Source organism: Marmota marmota, unplaced genomic scaffold (genome assembly GCF_001458135.2).
Source record: "Marmota marmota marmota unplaced genomic scaffold, marMar, whole genome shotgun sequence".
Classification (NCBI taxonomy): Eukaryota; Metazoa; Chordata; class Mammalia; order Rodentia; family Sciuridae; genus Marmota; species Marmota marmota.
This window is the reverse complement of record NW_025999960.1, coordinates 20,139,202-20,161,297: the sequence shown is the minus strand read 5'-3', so window position 1 is coordinate 20,161,297 and position 22,096 is coordinate 20,139,202. Positions and strand designations below refer to the sequence as shown.

The window sequence follows — 22,096 nt, the reverse complement described above, 5'->3', positions numbered from 1 at the left end:
TTTCTAGGGAATCCGATCCATAAGATTGAAGACTGGCTGCAGGACTGCGGGTGAGTGCTAGACAAACTATGGCACAGGATGTGGTTGGGGGTCTGCTATGTTAATGGGCATGCTCCTCAGGAACATGAGAGGCCAATGGGTTTGAACCAGACCTGAGGTGATGAGGTTGACAGAGATTGACAGGGTGTTGAAAGGATTTGGCATCAGCTGCTAATCCAGGATGGGAAGCAAATGTAACCCTGGAGTGAGGCTGAAGGCTTGGGAATTAGGTGGATGTGAACTAAAGAATAGGCAGAAATGGGTATCTATGGGACACGGCGGGGCTGAGTTCCAGACTCCCACTCCACTACTTCCCCCTTCAGACTGGAGTCCCACACTGTGTGACCAAACAGGAGTTAGAAAGAGGATCATTCTTGCCGAGGAGAAGTGCACCATTGTTCTGTCTCTGCTGCAGATCAGGAGGAGGGCTCAGGGTCACCACTGTCATTCAAAGCAGTGAAGAGTTCAGGCCTTTCAAAGCAAAGTATGCCATCTCTTTGCTCAGAAACATTGGAATAGGAAACCCACACTCCTTCAGCCTCTATCATCTTAGGTTCAGTCTACCCAGACACAAAGCTGAAGCTAGTGACCTACTTAAGCCTGATCGCTTTTGTGAGAATGAATTCTCAGAATGTATTAGCTCCTGCGCATCCTTATTCTCTCTCCAGGAAGGCAGGAATGTCTCAAGCTTTATGTAGACTTTAATCTAAATTCATCTATTAATTACATCAATAACCCACTCTTTATTCAGTAAGAAACAAATAGCACCAAATAATCCAAGGTTGACTAAAAATAGTCACATGCTTTTTCTCATAATCTGATTCCACACACAACTATTTGTTTATGAATTGGACCTACAGGAAGAACAGTACCTTGGCTCCTCTAATTCACAGATGAAATGATGCTAAGGGACCTTTCAACACAAGAATGAGAAGAGGGAAACAGCTATGGGTCTAGTCCCTAGTCATTGAGAACTCTGCCCTAGAAGGCAATGTAAGGAGGATTTATTTTGAGCTTGTCTTTATAGTTTATAAAATGTGTTCTCCTTGTTATTCTAATTTTACTCACAGTTCATTGACTTCAAAGCCAACTAGTCATCCTCAACATAATGGAAGATAAAGGATGATGATAATAGGAATGTTTTGCAGGTTACTGGGTTTTAAAGTGCTGTACAGGTGTGAACAGGAGAAACCCTTGGCTCAGCTACTGTCTTTATCTCATTAACTACTCTTGAGTCTTATCAATTTACGTGTGCATTTGATGAATGTCCAATTGTCTGACAAGGTGCCACATATTTTCAAATATGCTCCTTAATTTCAAATATACTACATTCTAGTTGAAATGAATAAATTCACGGAAATACAAAATTGTAAGCTCAAGAAATATGTTCTACAAAATTGTAAGCTCAAGAAAATCTATGTTCTACAAAGATAAACTCTCATCTAAAACTTAAAAAAAGATGGTCTAGTGAGTGAAAAGCCTCCAAGAGTCGAGCCCAATTCTTGTGCTACTACCTGTGTAGCAAATAAGTGAAATTCCGTGGTAGATTCCTTCCCTATAAAGTATAACCCTTGAATAATGAAGTGTCAAATAATAAAGTGTGATGTTTAAATGAGATGATATATAGGTACATGCTTTGTACTCTAGAATGGCGTACAAATGGTCTGATTTAAAAGGAGTTTTATACCTACTTGTAATTTCATAAAATCTATCTATTGGCCTACTGATCTATCTATCTTTCTATCTACCTCTATTAGGAAAAAGTATGATCAGAAATAATATACACCAACTATTGGAAAGTGATTACCACTAGAAAGGGAAAGAGTAGATACAATGATAATCAATGAGACTTTAGTTAAACTTTTAATGTTTTATTATTTATTTAAGATTCTGTTATTGATTATTTAACATTATATTTCTTCCTGAAGCTAATATATGGCATATGGTTCAAATGTGAAAGCCAAGTGGTGAGACAGGGGTACCTGTCATAGTTCTTTTCTATATTTTGAAAAACTTTCAATATTTAAACTCAAAAAGGCCATAAATCTATTGACATGCTCACATTTGTCTCTGGAAAGGGATTTGTTAGATTTAGAAAACATTTCCAATTTTCTGATTTTCTAATTCTCTTTAGTATGTATGTAATAGAGTCATGCACCTCTTATTGACACTTTAGTCAGTGACAAACTGCATGTACAACAGTAATCCCCTAAGATTCTATCACCAAGTGACATCATAGCTGATCTGGGTTGTGTAAGTACACTCTATGATGTTTGCACACTGATGATATCATCTAATGGCATGTTTCTCAGAACAAGGATATGCATGATTGCACTTTTTAGTTGTAATTGGAAAATTAAAGAAATTAAAGGATAATAATGATGAGAATGATTGATGATGGTGAGAGAACACTTGGCCTTTGGTAAGCAGATAGGAAGAAGACAGGAAAAGCACACTCTAAGCATGACATTCTGAGGTGCCGCAGTCTTCAATTCTTAGGCAGCCACGGCCACAGATGCACCAGGTACATACATTCACTGTTTATCTGTCCACTAGGTTGCCCTGGAGACACTTTGCAAATTTGATTCCAAGACCCAAAGTTTCCATTTTCTTTCCATTTTCAATACCAAATATCCTCTGGTAGCAAGAAGGCTTTCTTTTCTCCAAGTTCTCTAAGAAAATCCACCACCTTCTTGGACAATTTAGTGTCAGTCTCTCAGTGCAACTGAAATCTAGTGGCACTCCTTTCTGCTACAGGATTAGAACATGCACATCTTTACAAATCATGGCTCTCCTGTTTTCTTTCTCCCCTTACACTGTCAAGGAATTTTCTGGGACAAAAAAATCTTGCTCATGAATCATCAGGAGTAAGAGTTCAGAGCCCAGAAATCATCATGAGGGCTTCGACTTAAATCTCTGCAGGCAGACATCTATGTAAACTGCTGAAAGGAGCTCAAAATAGCCACATGCTTCTTCTCACAATCCGATTCCACACACAACTATTTGTTTATGAATTGGACCTACAGGAAGAACAGTACCTTGGCTCCTCTAATTCACAGTTGAAATGATGCTAAGGGACCTTTCAACACAAGAATGAGAAGAGGGGAGCAGCTATGGATCTAGTCCCCAGTCATTGATTTTCTTGTCTACACAATGACTTATGAATGTGTGGGACCTGGGTGTAGGCCATGAAGTTTCAAATCATCATGCTCAGTAGAAGGCATCAATAGATCCAGCTCATGTTCATACTCTGTGTTAGATTCCCCCCACCACACACACAGGAAAGCTCACTGCCCCAAGCTGGTCCCCCAAAAGTGAATACAAAATGACTGCAACTAGAGAAGGGCATGACTAGAGAACTGTAGGATGAGCACCCAATAAAGACTGTGTCTACTGAATAGCAAATTTTATTGAAGTATACATATCATCAGTTTTTGTTTGTTTGTGTTTTGTTTTGCTTTGCTTTGGGGCCTACTGAGGATTGAACTCAGGAGTGCTTTATTACTGAGCTACATCCCCAGTCCTGTTTTGTGTGTGTGTGTGTGTGTGTGTGTGTGTGTGTGTGTTTTAAGACCGGGTCTTGCAATCCTCCTGCCTCCATCTCCAAAGTCACTGGGATTACAGTTGTGCACCACTGCACCCAGCACATGTTTGATTTCAATACAAATTATATTGAAGTATAATATACTTTATGGAAAATCAGTGAGCATTAAGTATAGAGCTCAGTGAATTTTCACAAAAGGAACGCAACCCAGAAACCTGAAGAAGACCATTACCAGCACTCCAAAAACCCCTTTCTGTCTCCCTCTATTTACTACCCCGCCTACCAGGGTAATCAATATCTTGATTTATAATATTATAGACAAGTTTTAGAATTTTTAAACTTTATGTAACAGAATCGTGCAATATATACTATTTTATCTGTTTATTTGTTTAGCATTATATTTGTGATGTTTATCCATGCATTTACATGTAGCAGTAGATCATTCTTTTTTATCCTTCAGTAGTATTAAATTACATAATTATCATTATAAGTTTTTCCATTTCACACTAAGTAGAGATTCTGGGGTTTCCTTTTTGGATTATTAATGACTAGAGTGTGTGTGTGCGTGTGTGTGTGTGTGAGAGAGAGAGAGAGAGAGAGAGAGAGAAAATATGCACCATCATTTCCATTGGGTACAACCTAGAAGTGGGATAGTAGTCTGTTTTAATTGTAGTTCTGGTAATAGTATGCCTTAGGAATTTCATCTCTAATCCTAAAATCCAAAATGCTTCAAAATCTGAAATGTTTTGAGGGCTGACATGAAACCATTAGTGGAAAATTCCACATCTGACCTTCTGGGATAGGTCACAGTCAAAATGCAGTACACTAAAAATATCACATAAAATTCCCTTCAGGCTATGTGTACAGAGTGTATATAAAACATAAATGAGTTTCATGCTTAGAATTAGGCCCCATCCCCCAAGATATCTCATTATGTATATGCAAATATTCTAAAATTTTAAAAACCCAAATTCTGATCTCAAGCACTTTGGATAAAAGATTCTCAACCTATAGCGTATAGCAATAACACAAGCATAAAATGCAATATAAATCTAATATTCTAGTATTAGATGACTATATTAGTTATCGTAGCATTTTAGCACTCATAGTAAATATTAATGTTTATGAATTTTTAAAATATTTTAATATATATACACGTTTGTAGTATTACATTACAACACATTTTTGTGTAATTATGTGAAAGGACAAAAGTATATATTTGTACTTCTAGTTGTATTATTAGAGTTACTTGTTCTTAATTAGCTTAAGCTTCAATACCTTTCAGTATTGAAGGTACAAGCAAAAGTTGTCTAGATATGTAATGATTTATCTTGTAAAATGTAAGTGCCACTTGATCTACGGATTTGATTAATTAATCCTATTGCTGTTGTTAAACATCCTGTCAAGGAATACTCCAAGAGCCTGAGAGGTATCTGAATTGCTGGAGATGGATAAAAGGGGAGGCTTGTTTAGGGCCAGCTCCAGACTTTTTCCCTGCTAACTCATCATTCGAACCTTTTTCCTCTCTAGCCGCCACTTGAGATTACATTCAAAGCATCGTGCACAACTGCTGTTTTAAAAACTTTCAGGAAAGCAAACTCTACAAATCTCACTACATACCAGTGCCTGAAGTGGACTTAGCTCATGATAAAATCTAGAGATCCGAGGCCCTTACACAGTGTCTGAGAACACTCTAGCAACAAGAGGCCAAGTCTGGAACCAGATGTGCTAGTCCCAGTTCAAAGCTTTTTCACAGATTACTTCAATCACCTGTTTTGAAAGAGAGCAAATTCCTTCCTTGTTTATAAAACCGAGTTGTTTCTTACCACCACTTATGCTGATTTCCGTTTGTTCTTCTGGTAGAGATGGTAAATGTTTGATAAGACCATATCTCAAAATCTTAAAAATAACCAGGGTGCAGTTCTGCTGTTTCCTGAAAGACATGATACTCAGCAAGATGGTGGTTCCAAGAAAAAGGAGGTGTGGGTAGATAAGGTGATTTCCTAAAATCTTTAAGGAAAAAAAATGATGTTTGTGATTTGGAAAATATGGCACCAAAACCCCTCTTCTATAAATGCATGTAGTTTTTCTTCTTTATTCCCTATTTTATATTTTACCTAAAGACTGAAGAATCATTCCAAACCTGGCCTTAAACAATGTCGCCAGGACAATGGCAGTACCATCAAAATATAGTGCATTCCAATCCCAGCTCCTCATTGACACTTCTATAAATTTGCCCATCAAGTAACCACCGTCTTAGCTTTCTCCAAAAGAAAAGCAAATTAAGTACTGCTGACTCCCGTTGGAAAATAATATGAATATGTGAGAAATCATTCAGGAAAAGTCCAATAAAAACTGTAGTGATTTCAATGTGTAAGATGATTTTTGGATTTTAGAGACTCTGAAGAGGGGCTTTGTGAAGAAGCAGGACAATCCATCTACAATGGTAAGTATGGACTCTGTTCTGCTCTTCTACCTGAAGAGCAATACAGCTGTTGGGGGTGGGGTATACACACATAACAATGCTTGCATATCTCTAAAGTGTCTGCAAAACACCTTTTCGTTGTTACAAGGCAGTCCAGAAGGCCCAAAAGAAAGTGCCAGCTCGGAGCCCACAAGCTCACCAATACTCAAAAATTATCTTCTGTTAGTGGTGCTCAGCCAAGGACCACTGCTATGGGGAAAGCGCTTTATAAAACGTGTGCATTTATATATGTGTGTGTCTGTGTGTGAGGGTGTACACCCTCATGTGTTTTCCGTTTGGCAAGGGACTGTGTGATATAAAACACGGGTTAGTATATGTGAGTGTATGTGTGATTCTGAATCAAAACATGAGTGAAATTCCCCAGGGTAGCTCTGGAAACATGTGGATGCCTAATGTCATATGTGGTTGTGCAAATCTAAGGATTGTGTAGATGTTCAAATATGCAATTGTGTCTTTGTGTGTGTGTGTATGTGTGTGCGTGTGTATTCCAGACTAATTTTATGTGACCCTCACCTGATTATTTGACAGAGTGCTACAGCCATGGGGCCAGCTTTGAGGATGACTTGACCCTTGGAGCAGAGGGTAAGTGACACAGCTCTCTGAGGTTGAGACAAGGGAAGAAGCTACACATTGGATGAATTAAGGAAAGTATGGAAGGGGAAAACTTGAGAAAGAAGCAGGCTCTCCCTGGGGTTCTTTCTGTAGAGAAAGAATGGTCTCATTATTCTCATGCAAAAACAGAAAGCGGGAATGCTCAGAAACGCTTCCTCGCCAGCCTATCATGACTCCTAAAGGTCTCTCCCTGGAGCTTGGCTTTGGCTCCTAGGAAGATAACATAAAAATCAATGTAATATTTGTTGCCCAGACATCTTCAAGACTGTTTTCTCTATAGAAAGCCCGGAGAAGACTGAGTCCTGGGTTTAAGAGAGATTGTTCTGCAGGAAGAAGGGACTTGAGTACAGCAGGAAGGCCCAACCATCTACCATTTCTCCTGGACCTATAGAGAGTCTTGTGGTGGGTCAGGAACAGGAGCCTTGAGAGCAGAATGACTGTCCACCTCAGGATGGGGGTTGGGGGGTTCTTACCTAGACATCAGTCATGGGTTAAAAGTTCAGAGGTCAGGTGTCTTCTGCCTTACCTGTCCCCCTTCTAAACTATGCTAAATCATCTTAAGACCCACTAAGAGTGGAATTCTTGTGGTCCAGCTAGCCTGTAGCACTGGTGTAGGGGAATAGAAGGGCTGTTTTAAGTTCAGAGGAGCAACTCCAGTGATTTTCATTTTCCCTTTAACATGTTCTTTGTCTTTCTGTTCCTGTCCAGCCACACTGCTGGCCGCCAATGGAAAACTCTTCCCCAGGTAAGTATTAGGGTCAGTCAGGGTAAATGATGTCTCCTTTAGGAGACGGAAAACTAGAGTAAGACCAGAATCAAAGAAATTAAAAACCGATTCATAATAGAGACTGAAATTTTCTAAGCAGCAGTGAGGACATAGACTGAGTTTCTTCCACAAATAGTTCAAAGGCATCCAGCAGAGGGTGGATATACCCAGTGGGGGATGCTTGGTGCCAGGGTGCAGGCTGGCAATGAGGTTTGTATGACATCAGCTTTGATCTCTGCAGGAGTTTTCTCCACACACCCAGGCCTGGACAGCTACTTGATCTTGGCTGTAGTTTGGCATCCAGCAGCATGACTGGTGGGACCAACAAGACTAGTTCAAGGTAAATACTAAGTTCAGTAGGACTGGGCGGGTGAGGAAGATAAGAGGCAGAGGAGAATGGACCTAAGAGCTATTTCCCTTTTTTTCTGGGCTGTCTCACTGGAGCTTTTATGAACACTTGAAAAATATGACCATTTTTGCTTTACGAACAGTGGGGGATGCAGGGAACTGGATCCTATATATAAAATACAGGTATCTTCTCCCACCGAACATTCTACTCCAGGAGGTGTAGTGATGTTACGTCACAGTGCTGAGACTCACAGTAAGTACTCAATAAACAGTGTATTGATCCATCAACTAATTTGTTGATTGAATGAAGCAATAAAATATCAGTTAATGCTGGTCATTCAATACTATAGAATTTAAAAAACCGAAGGAGACAGACTGACTCTGAGGGGCTCAACAATTCTATAGGGTGGACAAAACATACGCACAGATCTTAAACAAGAGAAAAGTGATGAGAATATTGAAAATTGGAGTCAAATTTTTAATTCGAGACCTGGTTCTGAGACTTAAACTTTGTCACATGACTATGTTTAGAGATTCATCCTCCCTGAGCTGTATAGCTTGAGCTATACCCAGTTCAACTCAATGAGAATGTCAGGAAAGAGGATTCAGGTATCTGCATTATTTTTTTAAAGGCCCACATGCAGCCATGGCTGTGAATTACTCTCCAGTCATATGTCTGCAACTCACAGATAGGGACACTCAGGACCATGGGGATAAAATGAGCACTTAGCTGGCGAGCACAGAGTAGATTCGGGATTCTAACTCTTCAGCTATTAATTAAGCAAGACCATCCCTATTTGGATCAAAAAACCCAGCATCATTTCTGAAAAGAGTGATGATGTTTATCTAAAAACCTCTAATAATCTATAACTACCCCATCCCCATTGCCTGAAATGCATTTATTGACCACTGGTGTCACCAGTAGGACTCAGATTTGAATGTAGGTACAGGTTGGTGCCGGAGAGAAAGAAAGAGTGAGTGAGCACTTGATCTTCTGTGACCCAGGGCTTCTCTCCTGAAAATAGTGCTAGTAAGAGGTATATTTTCCATAATCAGGATTTGAATGTACCTACTGATTTGTTTTTGCCTTTAGAGTGAGAATAAAAGCAGGCCTATGTTTCTTAAGCACTCATCGTTTAACTGTTCCACATACAACTACTAGGGCAAGTTGAGTGGCAAGTTGCAAAGCAAAAGCCAGATATGTCACAGCATATCTAATTAATAATGCATAAGTAGTTCATAATGCAACCACATAATTTCTTTGCATCTACACTGCTTTTCATTTTTCAAAATGTTTTCTTATTTATTTAAATTTTTTCATCTGTAATAAGTTGCTCACAGTACTGTGCTGAGATTTTATTCAGTTTTAGAACCAGATTGCAATTCCCATGTTTCAGACAGAGAATTTAGGTTCTAAGAAGTGAAAGCTTTTCTCAAAGTCACAGAGGAAGGTGGAGAAATGGCCAGAAAGAAATGTCTCCTGATACTTTTATTAGATATCCTGGATTTTCCTAGGTCTCAAAGTTGTTTCCTGTTTATCCAAACTCCCTCATTTCAGCATCTCAGAGATTCTGGACCAGGTGCAAGAAGATGCAGAAGATGTCCTCTTTAGTCTGGGCTTTGGCCAAGAGGACCACAAAGACACTTCTCGGATCCCTGCAAGATTTTTCACCAACCCCTCTCAGGCCAAGGGCATCGATTTCCAGCTCTTCCTGAAGGCTCAGGTGCGGAGGATTGAAATGGAGGACCCCTGCCTCATGTTAGCCAGTGAGTGTTACCATGGATGCGTGTTCCACTTCTCTGCCAGCCTCGGTTGTTCACAAAGGGGCCTAATGGCCCCAAATCCTACACTCTCTTGGTTAGATTCACTTGACCCTTTGTCTCTTCCATTTCCCCTTATGTTGTTTGGGAAGATGGATAACTTTGATGTTTGCTTCTTTCTCTTGAAGAAATAGTCTTCAAGAGATCTCAGACCACTATTGCTTCCTTTAGACCTTCTCTCGTTCAGCTGAATCAAATCAGTACAATGTCTTTAAATCTTAACCCATTTTCTATTTCCTATTTGGGATATCCTCTGAGTATGGAGACTCAAGAAAGTCCAGAAAAGGTACCCTGAGTATACAAAATCTAAAGGGGAAAAACACTAGTGGGGAAATTGGTAGCTTTCTTTGAAGTTTGAGCTTTAGGAAGCCTTTTGAAGGGAGATATTTATGAAAGAATTTGCTGATGTGCTCCTGAATCACCATCTTTAACCCTTTACCCAGGCAGGTTCAAGCAGGTGCAAACCCTGGCTGTCACTGCTGATGCCTTCTTCTGTCTCTACTCCTACGTGTCTAAGACACCTGTCCAAAAATTCACACCATCCCATATGTTCTGGAATTGCAACCCAACGGATGTGCCATCCATCAGGATTCTGGCCCCAGAGTCTGAGCCCCACTCACCCAGAGAACGCCTCCGGAAAGCTATCTCCAAAATGTGCCTGTACACAGGTTCCCGGGATCGGTTGTCTCCACCCCGCAACACCCCCAAAAGAAACAGTTTGGACCAAGTAGTGTGGGAAGTAATGGACAGAGTGAGAGAAGAGAAGCTGGTTCTCCAGAAAGGCCCTGGGTTTGAGAAAGGTCCACAGGAAGAGACTGCCGGCCCTACAAGGGATTCACAGCTTCCTGCTTCCTCTCCATGTGTCTTCTACCCTAAAGAGGAAACACAGCAACGGATGTCCACAGTTATGGCCCCATCACAAGATCTGGATTCTAACCCCGAGACACCCTGTTGCATATATTCTCTAACCAGAGCGAATCCACAATGGAGCACAAACTCTGCACAGGTAAGGAGAGAGCTGTGGGGTCTACAGGCTACCAATAAGGAAGCTCATTCAGCCACGAATGAGATAGTCTGGAAAAGAAAGAGCAAAGCAAGAAAGAGCCTATTTCAAAAGAGTTCCTTGGACAAGAAGGTTAAGTCATTGGACTTGTCAATCATCCAGCAAAAATGGAGGCAGAACCAAAACAGACCAGAACTGCACCGATCTCTAACCCAGCAGCCTCAACACACTTTGTACTTAGAGAAGGTAAGTGGGTTGGAGGTGAAAGAGAGAATGGCAGAGAAAATCTGTGGATTCTTACCTAGAAGATGAGGGAGTCCTTCTGGGTAAGAAGGATAGAAGATCCAGGGTTTCTATCCTCCCTAGATGTGTCACTTCTTGAATTAAATTCAGAAACTTTTGAGAATGGATTAATATACAGGGAGAAAGAGAAACAGGCCTTGTTTCTTAAGAGCATTCAGATTTCAAAGCTGCTTTTGTTATTCTTATCTGATCTGATCCCCATTGAAGATTCTCATGAAACACACCTGCCTTTATCATTTGCTGGGATCCTCATGAAAGTGCAAAAGGAAGTTAGGCATGCGCAAAGCTAGAAACTATTAACTAAAATATGTTCTCTCCTACCATAAGAAATGTGTAACCATTAAGACCTAAAAGTCCAGTTTCTAAGTCTAGAAGTTTTATACTAAGGACTTCTGTGCTAGGAGAGGATAGTATGAGCGTCCCCCTAGCCTCTGATCTGTCCCCTCCCCTGCCTATATCTGGATATGTCTGTCCTATGTATAAGAAGCTTTGCACACCCATGTGCATGTATATCCAAATGCCACAATCCCTTAACCACTCAGACCTGGGATTGCACACACTAGCAAATAAGTCTCCTCTGAGAGAATAGACACCAGGCAAAACCAATGCAGGTCCCTGGAGCCAGCTCAGGGCCACATGACTAGCAGGTGGGTACATCATCTAAGTCTACCAACACTTCACCCTGTGGACCCTCTAAAACTGAGCAGTCCTCTTACCTGGGTCTACAGGTATTACTGCCATTGATTATTTGTATTCTTTAGAAAAAAATCTCTCAAATCCTTGCCACAGAGAGAGGCTGTGTTTATTTGCAATATCATTTCCATGTTTGTCACCTCTCATCAAATGTAGAGCTATACTCCTCTCCTATCTCCTATCCAAGATTCCTATCCAAGTCTCCCAAACACTCAACCTCTTTCCCCCACAGGTAGGTGCCACCCTGCACCTTTTCTTGCCCCTGTGTCCCATTGGCTCTGACCGTATTCTGCTGGGATCTTGGTTACAGGTTCAAAGCAACAGTGAGGAAGAGGAGGAGGAGAGCCACTGGCCCAGCAGACCCAGACACTCTGACCTTTACCAGACTTTCCCTGGCAAAAACTCAAGAAGTAAGTGAGCTTGTCTCTCCAGCAATGGTTCTCAAATTTGGCTACACATTTTAATCACCTGGGGAGATTTTTTTTTTTTAATATCCATGATGGAAAGGCCCCACGTGATACAGTTCTCATTTCATTGGTATGGTGTGGAAACCATGACTGACTTGTTTTTAAGCTCCCCAGAGGAGGCTGGAAAATACTTTTCTAGATCAGTAGCACTCAGACTTTATCAGACATCAGAGTCACCTGGATGGCTTGTTAAAATTAAAATACAAATGGCTGGTCCCCAACTCGCTGAGTCTCTGATTGAGTAGGTTCCAACAGGGCCCAAGAATTCCCCTTTCTAACAGGTTTGCAGGTGATGCTGCTGCTTGTCTGGCGGTCAGTAATGGAGAGCGACTATTTCAGAGGAAATTCTGCATAATCTTAACATTCAAAATACAGTCCACAACCAACAGCATCAGCATTGTTAGAAACACAGAATCTCAGTCTCCATCCCAGACTTACTGAGTCACAATTTTTTTTGCATTTGAAATGTTTTTATTATAGAAAAGTTCAAACATATGTATAAATAGAGAAAGTAATATAATAATGAATCCCTATATACTCCTCACCCACTCCCAGCTGATAACAATTCATGTTTCCCCTATTACTCCCTTTTCTGGTATTATTTTGAAGGAAATCCTGGTCATCACATGATTTCTGCACACATGTCTAAAATATTTGGACTCTTTTTCTTATTTAAAACAAAACTGGGAAGCAACCAAGAAGTCTTTCAGTAAATGAATGGATAAATAACTGTGGTTACATTCAGACAATGAAATAATTATTCAGCACTAAAAGGAAGTGAACTATAAAGCTGTGAAAAAACATTGAGGAAACTATAAACATGGAGTGAAAAAGCCAATCTTAAAAGGCTATATACTGTATTGTTCCAACTATATGACATTCTTTTTTTTTTTTTTGCAATGTTCTCATATTTTATTCAGTGGACTCTATTCTGTCTCCATCCTGACTTTATGTCTACTGTCAGCTTTTTTAAAAATTTGTTTTAATTAGTCATACATGACAGTAGAATGCACTTTGATACATCATATATAATGGAGTATAATTTCTCATTCTTCTGATTACACATGATGTAGAATCCCACCAGTCATAGTTATGTTATACAGTTATATACATTGTCACTACACACACACACACACACACACACACACACGGTGATAATGTCTGATTCAATCTACTATCAAGATCCTTAGGTTAGGTAATTCATTTACTCACTGAAGTTTAAGAACTATTGCTGTAGAAGTTGTCTATCAGGTAGAGACATCCTTGATGATTTGTTTGACACCCTGCTTGTGGCCATGTTCTAAACCAGCCCACCTCATAGGACTCAGGGCAGATTCCACAGTGTATCTCACAGCTATGTTCATTTAGGGTCTGAGGGCATTTCTGCAGCTAGAGTCTGATAAACACAACTCTCCACCCGCTTCCTAGAGCAGGATAATGAACTTAACACACCTAGTTATTGCAGTTGAAATTTCTTTCCTCCAGAGATGAGTTTTTTTTCCACACTAACTCTTTCAGAGGTATTCCTTTTACCTTTGAACAGGTTTACTACCACACCCTAGGCAAGAGACCTTGCTGGGATCCCCAGAGACTGAATGCCCCCTCGCCCACAGAATAAATTAGCAAATGATGTTAAAAGGAAAAAATGAATTTAATCACAGTTTGGCCAGAGATGGGAAGGTAGAGAACCTTCCCCTGCTCATCGTATAGGAACATTAGAGTTTACAGGAATAAAAGCCAGGAAATATGTAGATTCAGCCAGGCTGCACTAGCCAAAGATATGTTACAATTCCAATTTTTCAGTCCTTCCTGGCACCTGCCTAGACTTTGGGGTCAGTTCTTCAGTTTCCACTCTCAGCATGAGCAAACTCAGTTGCAGAAAAAATGATTTTGGGGGAGATTGGGGCTTTTAATTTTAAAGGGACTCTGCTGTAGTGTGAGTAGAAATTTATTATGTGAACTAAGAAAAAATTAATCTCTGATAGTTTTAACCTCCTCTGTACTACAGCCACAAAGAAAATGGCATGAGGGATCATGGAGTTTTTTTTTCCCTAGGATAGTAGGAATTGAAATTTTTCTTCGATTAAGTAAATGAATTTTGGTCAGAGATCCCTCTATTTTGGACATCTTGGTACTATCTACTGCACTTTCTGTCCCAATAGTTTTTGTTGCTGTTATTGTTAATACTCTAAAATCTCAATGATATATGCCCAGACACATAAAGATCTTTGATTCTCTTTTGATGGTAATTCCCTGTGGTTTTAGGATCTGAATGAATCACTCTTCTTTCTCTTTTACCTATCATCTACACCTCTGGGTATGTAGGTGGTATGTATACACTTAGTTGCAAAAGAGGCAAATATTAGAAGGCAACAATGTGTTATATGTAGTATAAAAAGTTTAAGAAGGGGGCTGGGGTTGTGGCTCAGTGGTAGAGTGCATGCCTTGCATATGTGAGGCACTGGGTTCGATCCTCAGTACCACATAAAAATAAATAAAGGTATTGTGTCCATCTACAACTAATTAAAAAAACTCTGGGGTTTTATCAAAAACTAGCTGACCCTGGGGGAAGGAAAGCACCTAATTCCTGTTCCCTGTAGACATCCTGTCCCCCCAAAGTGGGGAGAAGAGGCAGAGAAGCATATGTGGAATTCCTAGTCCAGAGGTACAACTAGGACTATAGGAGACTTCCCCTCCCCCTCATAGCTCACCACTACATTACTAAAGACCTAATTTTAGCACCGAGCCCATGTCTGGTTGTCAAGAAGAAATTATAAGACATACTCAAAGGCAAGAAAAAAAAAGGCACAGATTGAATAGATAATACAAACATCAGAACCAAAGTCAGACATGATTATCAGACTGGAAATTTCAAACAACTATGATTTTAATGCTAAAGACTCTAAAGATAAAGTAGACAGCAAGGAAGAATAGATGAGCAATGTAAATAGAAGACAAAAATCCTGAAAAAGAATTTTTAAAATAAATGTTAGCGAACAGAAGCACTGTAACAAAAATAAAGAATGCCTTTGAGGGGCTTCTTAATGGACTGGACATGGCTGAAAAAAGAATCCCGAGCTTGAAGGTATAGCAATAGCAACTATTAAAACTAAAAGCAAAGAGAAAAAAGACTGGGGAAAATAAAACAGAACAGAATATCTAAGAAATGCAGAACAACTACAAAAGGTATCACATGTGGCATAATGAAAATTCTAGAAGAAGAGATAAAAGAACAGAAAAAAAATATTTGAAACAATAATGAATATTTCTCCCAAATGAATGTCAGACACCAAATCACAGACCCAGGAAGCTCAGAGAACATTAAGCAGGATAAATGCAAAACAAAAATAAAAACAACAATCCATATTATTATTGAAGTACAAAATGTCAAAACTAAAAAAAAAATACTTCAAGAAGCTAGGGGAGGACCATAGACAATACACCTTACTTATAGAGATGCAAAGATAAGAACCACATCCAACTTCTCAGAAACCATGCAAGCAAGAAGAGTGTGGTGTGAAATATTTAAAATGTTGAGAGAAAAATAAAAACAACAACATAGAATCCTGTTCCCTGCAAAATTGTTCTCCAAAAGGGAAAAGGAAATAAAAACATCTCGGACAAACATAAATTTGGTGCTAATAGACCTTCCCTGTAAGAAATGCTAAAGAAATTCTTTAGAGTGAAGGAAAATGATAAAGGTCAGAAACTCAAATCTACATAGGGGAAGATCATCAGAGAAAGAATAAATGGAGGTAAAATAAAAAGCTTTCATTTTTTTTATTCTTGATTCATCTAACAGATAATGGTTTATTCAAAGTAATAATCTAATAGTGTATATTATATATATTACATGTAAGTGAAATGAATGACAGAAATTGTACAAGGGGCAGCAGAGAAGAATTAGGATTATTTTATTATAATGGGGTACTTACACTACCCTTTAAGTAATAGAGTGTTTCTTGAATGGAGTTGGATTCATTACAAATGTATATCATACAATCTAGGGAAACTGCTATAAAGTGAAAAAATGAGATATAACTCACGCCCCACCCCACCCCCCCAAAAAAAGAAAATGGAATGATATAAAATGCTAAATTAGAAACAAAGGAAGCTGGGAATGGTGACACACACCCAACATGCACAAAGCCCTAGGTTCAATCACCACAAAAGAAGAAGGGGAAGGGGGGTGGGGAGGAGAAGGAGGCAAAGAAGGAGAAGAAGATCAACAACCTTAACAGACACCTCATCAAAGATAAATAGAAAATAAGGATATGACAAAATGCTCCGTATCATATGTCACCAGGGAAATGCAAATCAACACAGTGAGATGCCCCATACATCTTTTATAATGACCAAAATCTGGAGCACTTACCCCACTAAATGAGGTGAGGACATAGAACAGTAAGAACTCTTCATTTGTTGCTGGTGGAAACAAAAAATGGTATAGCCACCCTGGAAGACAGCTTGGCAGTTTCTTAAAAATCTAAACAAACTCTTACCTGTTCACCCCCAAGAACTGAAGACTTAATGTACATACAAAAACCTGCACATGGATATTGACAGCATCTTCATTCATAATTACCAAAACTTGAAAGCAACCAAGATGTCCTTCAGTAGATGAATGGATTAAGAAACCGGTACATCAGACAGCTGAATCTTATTTAGTATTAAGGAGAAATAAGTTATTAAGGAGGAGACTTAAGTATATATTACTAAATGAAAGAAGTCAATCTGAAAAGGCCACATGCTGTATGATTCCATTTTTATGACATTCTGGAAAATAAATTATTATGAGACAGTAAAAAGGGGACAGAGGGGAGGGAGTGATGAACAGGCGGAGCACAGAGGATATCTATGGCTGTGAAATTACTCTGAGTTGTACCACAGTGGTGGATACATATCATCATACATTTGTCCACACCCACAGAGGTCAGCTCCCAGAGTGGACCCTAATATAAACTCTGGACTCTGGGGGATGATGTTGACATCTCTGGTTATTGGTGACAAGTTCTGCTCCCTCACATGTTAAAGTATAACATTAGAGAAGCAAGCCAAGGCAAGCATATAAAGCAGGGTTTATTTAAAAAGGGGTAACATAGACTTGTCCCAGGAGAGAGAAGGGGGCCGTAGCTGGTATCCTTATATCCCAAGAAGCAAGGTGTTCTGTCCTTTTATATGTCCTAGGCTTCCTTTGTTCTCCTGCTCTCTTCCCCTTATCTCTCTCCTTCCTCCATAGGCCCAAGAATGCTAGGTGGGACGGCCAAAAGGTGGGAAACAGGTGAGCTGAAGGGGGAAGGGGAGGACGGAGCAGCCCAGCACACATTAAGAAACAACCTTATAGTTCCCTGTAGGGAGGGGCAATTCCTGGGACAGGTTACCTTGGCAACAGGTTGGAGCAGGGACAGGTTTTTGATAAAAGTGGAGGAAGGGCTCTGAAGGAATTAACATTTCAGTCCCTCAGAGGGCAGTCTCCAACATCTAGGACTCACTCAAATTGGCCTCCTGGATCAGACCTGATTCAATTTACCTATCTATACTGACTGCCTGTCTAATTCTGACTTCAACATGACCATGCAGGTTCATCATAAAAACAAATGTACAGCTCCTGTGGGAGTTGTTCACAACGGGGAGAACTGCACCATTGTGGAGGCAGAGTATTCACAGGACACCTCAGTCCCTCTGCTCAACTTTGCAGTGAACATAAAACTTCTCTAAAAAATAAATGTACTTTATTAAAAGAGTTTATGATGTGCAGTCAAGTTACCTACTCTGTACTAATTCAGTGATCTTGGGAAAATCACTTCAGTTTTGTCCTATGTAATAGGAGAATAGTGACAGTTTCTATGTATGCACAAGTACCTGTATATGGATTATACATTCACTGCACTTTAAACCCCTATAACGAGTGTGTGAAGGAAATGTAACATCTTGGAATAAATATAATGATGTTGCTGATTGTACTGAATTTTATGAAAGTAATCATGGGCATAAAATACTTTGGTCAGTAGTTCTCAGTCCTGGTGATCTTTTTTTAAAAAATAACTATTCCATGAGGTTGACCCAGTAGAATTAAATACAAATCTGTTAGGTCAAGATCTGGGCCGTGCTGTTGGTTCTTTTGAAGCTTTGCTCATGTGCTTCCTACCTATTGTTACTTACAGCCCCCAGAACTGTAGTGTGTTAAAGAAAACATTGTTTTCTGGATTGACTAATAGGTTGGTTTCTTTTTTTCTTTCTTTCTTTTTTTTTTCCCCTCCTCTCACTTAGATTCATTTACACAGTTACAGCATTTGGCCAGTGTCTGGATTGGAAGGTCAAATGGGCTCACCCATATGTGTGGGATCCTAAATGTCAGTTAGATGCTCTCTCCATGGGATGTGTTGTCTTTCAGTATCTAGCCTGTGTTTCTTTTTTTATTTTATTTATTTATTCTAATTAGGTATATATGACAGCAGAATGCATTTTGATTCATTGTACACAAATGCAGCACAACTTGAAATTTACATATAAGAAACACAGATTTTCTAGCCTGTGTTTCTTACATGCAAATTGGACCCCCAAAAAATGAAGCTGCAATGATTCTTTTGAAACTTGTACTAAATTCCCTCTTCTACAAAGTATTGGTCAAGGCAAATAATAAACCCAATCTAAATTCAAAGGGATGGAAAATACGTATGCTACTTGGTTTTTGTTTTATTTTCTTCCTTGGTACTGGAAATCCATCCCAGGGTCTTGCACATGCTAGGCAAGTGCTCCGCCATTGAGTTATATTCCCAGGCCTTTCATTTTATTTTGAGACAGAGCCTCACTAAGTTGCCCAGGCTGGCCTCGAACTCGCTATCTTCCTGCTTCAGCCTCCTGAGTAGATGGGATTATAGGTGTGTACCACACACAAGCATTTTTTTTTTCAACATTTTCATTACCTAACATTTTTCTAGTATCTTATTTTTTCTTTTTCTTTTCTACAGTGCTAAGGATCACACCTAGGGCTTTGCACATGAGACAGGCACTCTATCACTGAGCCACATTTCCAATCCCAGACACTACTTTTTAATGGAATAACAAAGTCATATTGTACAAGGGCATATGGAACGGATGGGCTGTTGTGACCATCTTGATAAGCAGTCTAGCAATGACAATAAGAACCATCAGTTTAATTAAAGGGCATTATGCTTCACATATTAAAGACTCTCGGAGAGCAAGCTCTCATTCTAAAGCTCATTCAAACTTAGACATAGCATACAAAATTTGAAAAGGAAATTAACTCCCAGACCCATCAAATTCAAATAAAAATGTGTACTATCTACCCCATGGCTAGGTTACCAAACCATACCAAGAACTGAATTTACTTGGAAATGCAGAGCTTTGCGTAAGTGTTGTTTGTCCAGCAGATGTCAGCATCACACAAAAAAATGCCAAGATGGTCACCAAAGCAGGCCCTGAGCAGGACATGTGTGAGTACCTCCCAGGCAATCCACGCAACACCCAGAGCACCAGTTCCCCTCATAAACCTGTCCCCACTCTGACTAAATTTCAGCATCTAAGAATATTAGAATTGACTTATGAGAGAATTATACATTTCAAGTAAAATACTAGATTTAATTTTCTGCCAAGGTAATGAGATTTCATCTCTGCAGAGATTATTGTTAAAGTGCTATGTTTCACTTATTCTCAGGCACACAGTTTTCCACATTTTAACATGCTTGGAATCAGCATTTGTCTTACAATTGGTAGTGTCAGACAATTGAGTTATCTTTTTTCCTCCTTACATGGAATATAAAATAAGTATGAGCCTTACAAAATGCAGTTCACCAGATTCAACGAAATATAGTAACTTTAGAAGTGAAATTCACTTAGTATCTCAAGTAAATGAGCAAACGATTTGGTAGCTCTCCCTCCTAATATTACCTAGGAGAATGAGAGATCTATTTTAATACCGTCTTTGGCTGAGTCTTTGAATCCCAATGGTTCCCAGGCCTCTTCAGTGTTCTGTGTGTGTGTCTGCCATCTTCCCACAAAGATGAAAACTGTCTTGCTCAACCCAGTTCCTCTATCATCCCACAATAGGGTGGGATAGTTATGAAAACATCTCAGCAGCTGCCCTAATTAGCACCTCTGTGTTAAAGGTACAAGAGGGAAATTCACTCACCAACTCCAAAGGCAGAGCTGCAGAGGCAGAGCTCGATGGGATGGTTCCTCAGATATGGTCACAACATCCCATCCATTCCATATGCCCTTGTACAATATGACTTTGACACTCCATCAAAAAGTAGCATCTGGGGCTGGGAAGAAGCAGCCCTGCATCTGCCTCTTCAGGAGTCTGCAATTATCTGCTAAAAATTAATGATTTCCTGTGATAGTGCCAGTCCCAATAATTGATGTATGACTTGCAATCAGCTGTAGGAGGGGTATGAGCTTGGGTAGGAAATGGTAGCAGCCTTAAACTGGCCACTGTGTTCAATTGGACAAAAGATACCCAGTGATTGCCCAAAGATACCCAGGTTGGGAGGAGAATGGGGGTTAGAATCCAGCCCTACTGAGCTTGCCATACAAGAAATCAAGGGACTTCATCTTCTAAGAAGGAATTCCTTTTTTCTTATTCATCTACATAAAGTAAATGCCTTTTTTATAATCAGCACAGGGATTGCTTGTCTGTTAAAAGAGGACCTGATCCCCAGCCAGCCTCTCCACCTTCTCATTTAGTCCTTGCCAAGGAAGAGGTCTTAATCTTCCTCCAAGTTCCTGAGACTCCTCATGATTCTCATCATTCCTCCTATTCTCCACCCTACCCAAGAATTTCACATTCCAGCCCTTTCTATTGATGCCCTATGGCTAAAATGTAAACTATCTGTTCTTTACCACATAAATAAGAAACAGGGCCAAGGAACATGTTTAGTTTTTGTTGTTCTGTTTCTTTTACCAGATCTGAGGCATATATATATATATATATATATATATATATATATATATATATATANTATATGTAATCTAAATATAAATATATATATAATCTAAATATAAATATATATGTAATCTAAATATAAATATATATGTAATCTAAATATAAATATATATGTAATCTAAATATAAATATATATATGTAATCTAAATATAAATATATATGTAATCGTAATATAAATATATATATGTAATCGTAATATAAATATATATAAATAATCAGGCCAATATATATATACATTCTATTCATGAAGTAGCCATATCTAGTGATGGGAGGTTTCATTTTACTATCAACTCTGCTAATAATAGTGGGAAGAGACAAGAGGGATTAGCTGGGAAGGCTGGTGCAGAGCACAGGATAAAGAAGGAAACTAGTATTTGATAGCCACAAATAGCAGATAACTCAAAGCACTATTTTTAGCTGGGCATGGTGGCGCACATTTGCAATACCAGCTATTTGGGAGGTTGAGGCAGGAGGATCACAAGTTCGAGGTCAACCTGAACAACTTAGCAACACCATCACAAAGTGAAAATATTTTTAAATTTTCTTCTATCCCAGCAAATCTCTCCACAAATGTGTAAGAAAAATAAATCAGTTTTTTTGAATAAGCATTAAATTAGAATTTGATGTACACCACAGAAAATCTACTGAAGAAATTGGAGGAAGAAAGGAATCTCTCCCTTTTATAGAACCAAGTAGATACAACTCATTACATACATATTGTCTAAATAAACAATAGCAGATCCTAAAGTAAGAAGATTTGACAGTACTATTTGTAACACATGATTCACCCCAGATTCACCTGGTAATTGGGGTGGCCATCTGTGTTAGCTAACTGGCTTATTCCAAAGAAAAATCAAACTCTCTTAACTAAGACAGAGATGGTTTTGGAAGTAGGAGGAACTTGCATAAGTTAGGCTCCTAAGCTCTCACAGAGACTAGAGACCAGGAGACAGAGGTGCTGTCTTCCCATTTCAAAGAGATACTTCCAAGACATTTGCCCATATTAAAATAAGGTAATTTGTTTGTTTGAGGTTTTTAGCTATGAAGTTG

The 22,096-nt window shown here is 39.2% G+C and overlaps 1 protein-coding gene across 3 annotated transcripts in view; it reads left to right on the top strand.

Moving 5' to 3' along the window:
- The window catches only part of Tespa1 (thymocyte expressed, positive selection associated 1), a 40,002-nt gene that overhangs the window by 11,492 nt on the left and 6,414 nt on the right, over nt 1-22,096 (top strand). For 2 of the 3 annotated variants that reach the window (XM_048802856.1, XM_015493577.2), the window contains 8 exons: nt 8-50; nt 5,980-6,029; nt 6,597-6,650; nt 7,389-7,425; nt 7,688-7,786; nt 9,353-9,561; nt 10,059-10,864; nt 11,925-12,024. In XM_048802856.1, the coding sequence (XP_048658813.1) occupies nt 8-50; nt 5,980-6,029; nt 6,597-6,650; nt 7,389-7,425; nt 7,688-7,786; nt 9,353-9,561; nt 10,059-10,864; nt 11,925-12,024 (1,398 nt within the window). Of the gene's footprint in view, nt 1-7; nt 51-5,979; nt 6,030-6,596; nt 6,651-7,388; nt 7,426-7,687; nt 7,787-9,352; nt 9,562-10,058; nt 10,865-11,924; nt 12,025-22,096 lie in introns of those variants that run through there. The other variant, XM_048802857.1, reaches the window with a different exon arrangement.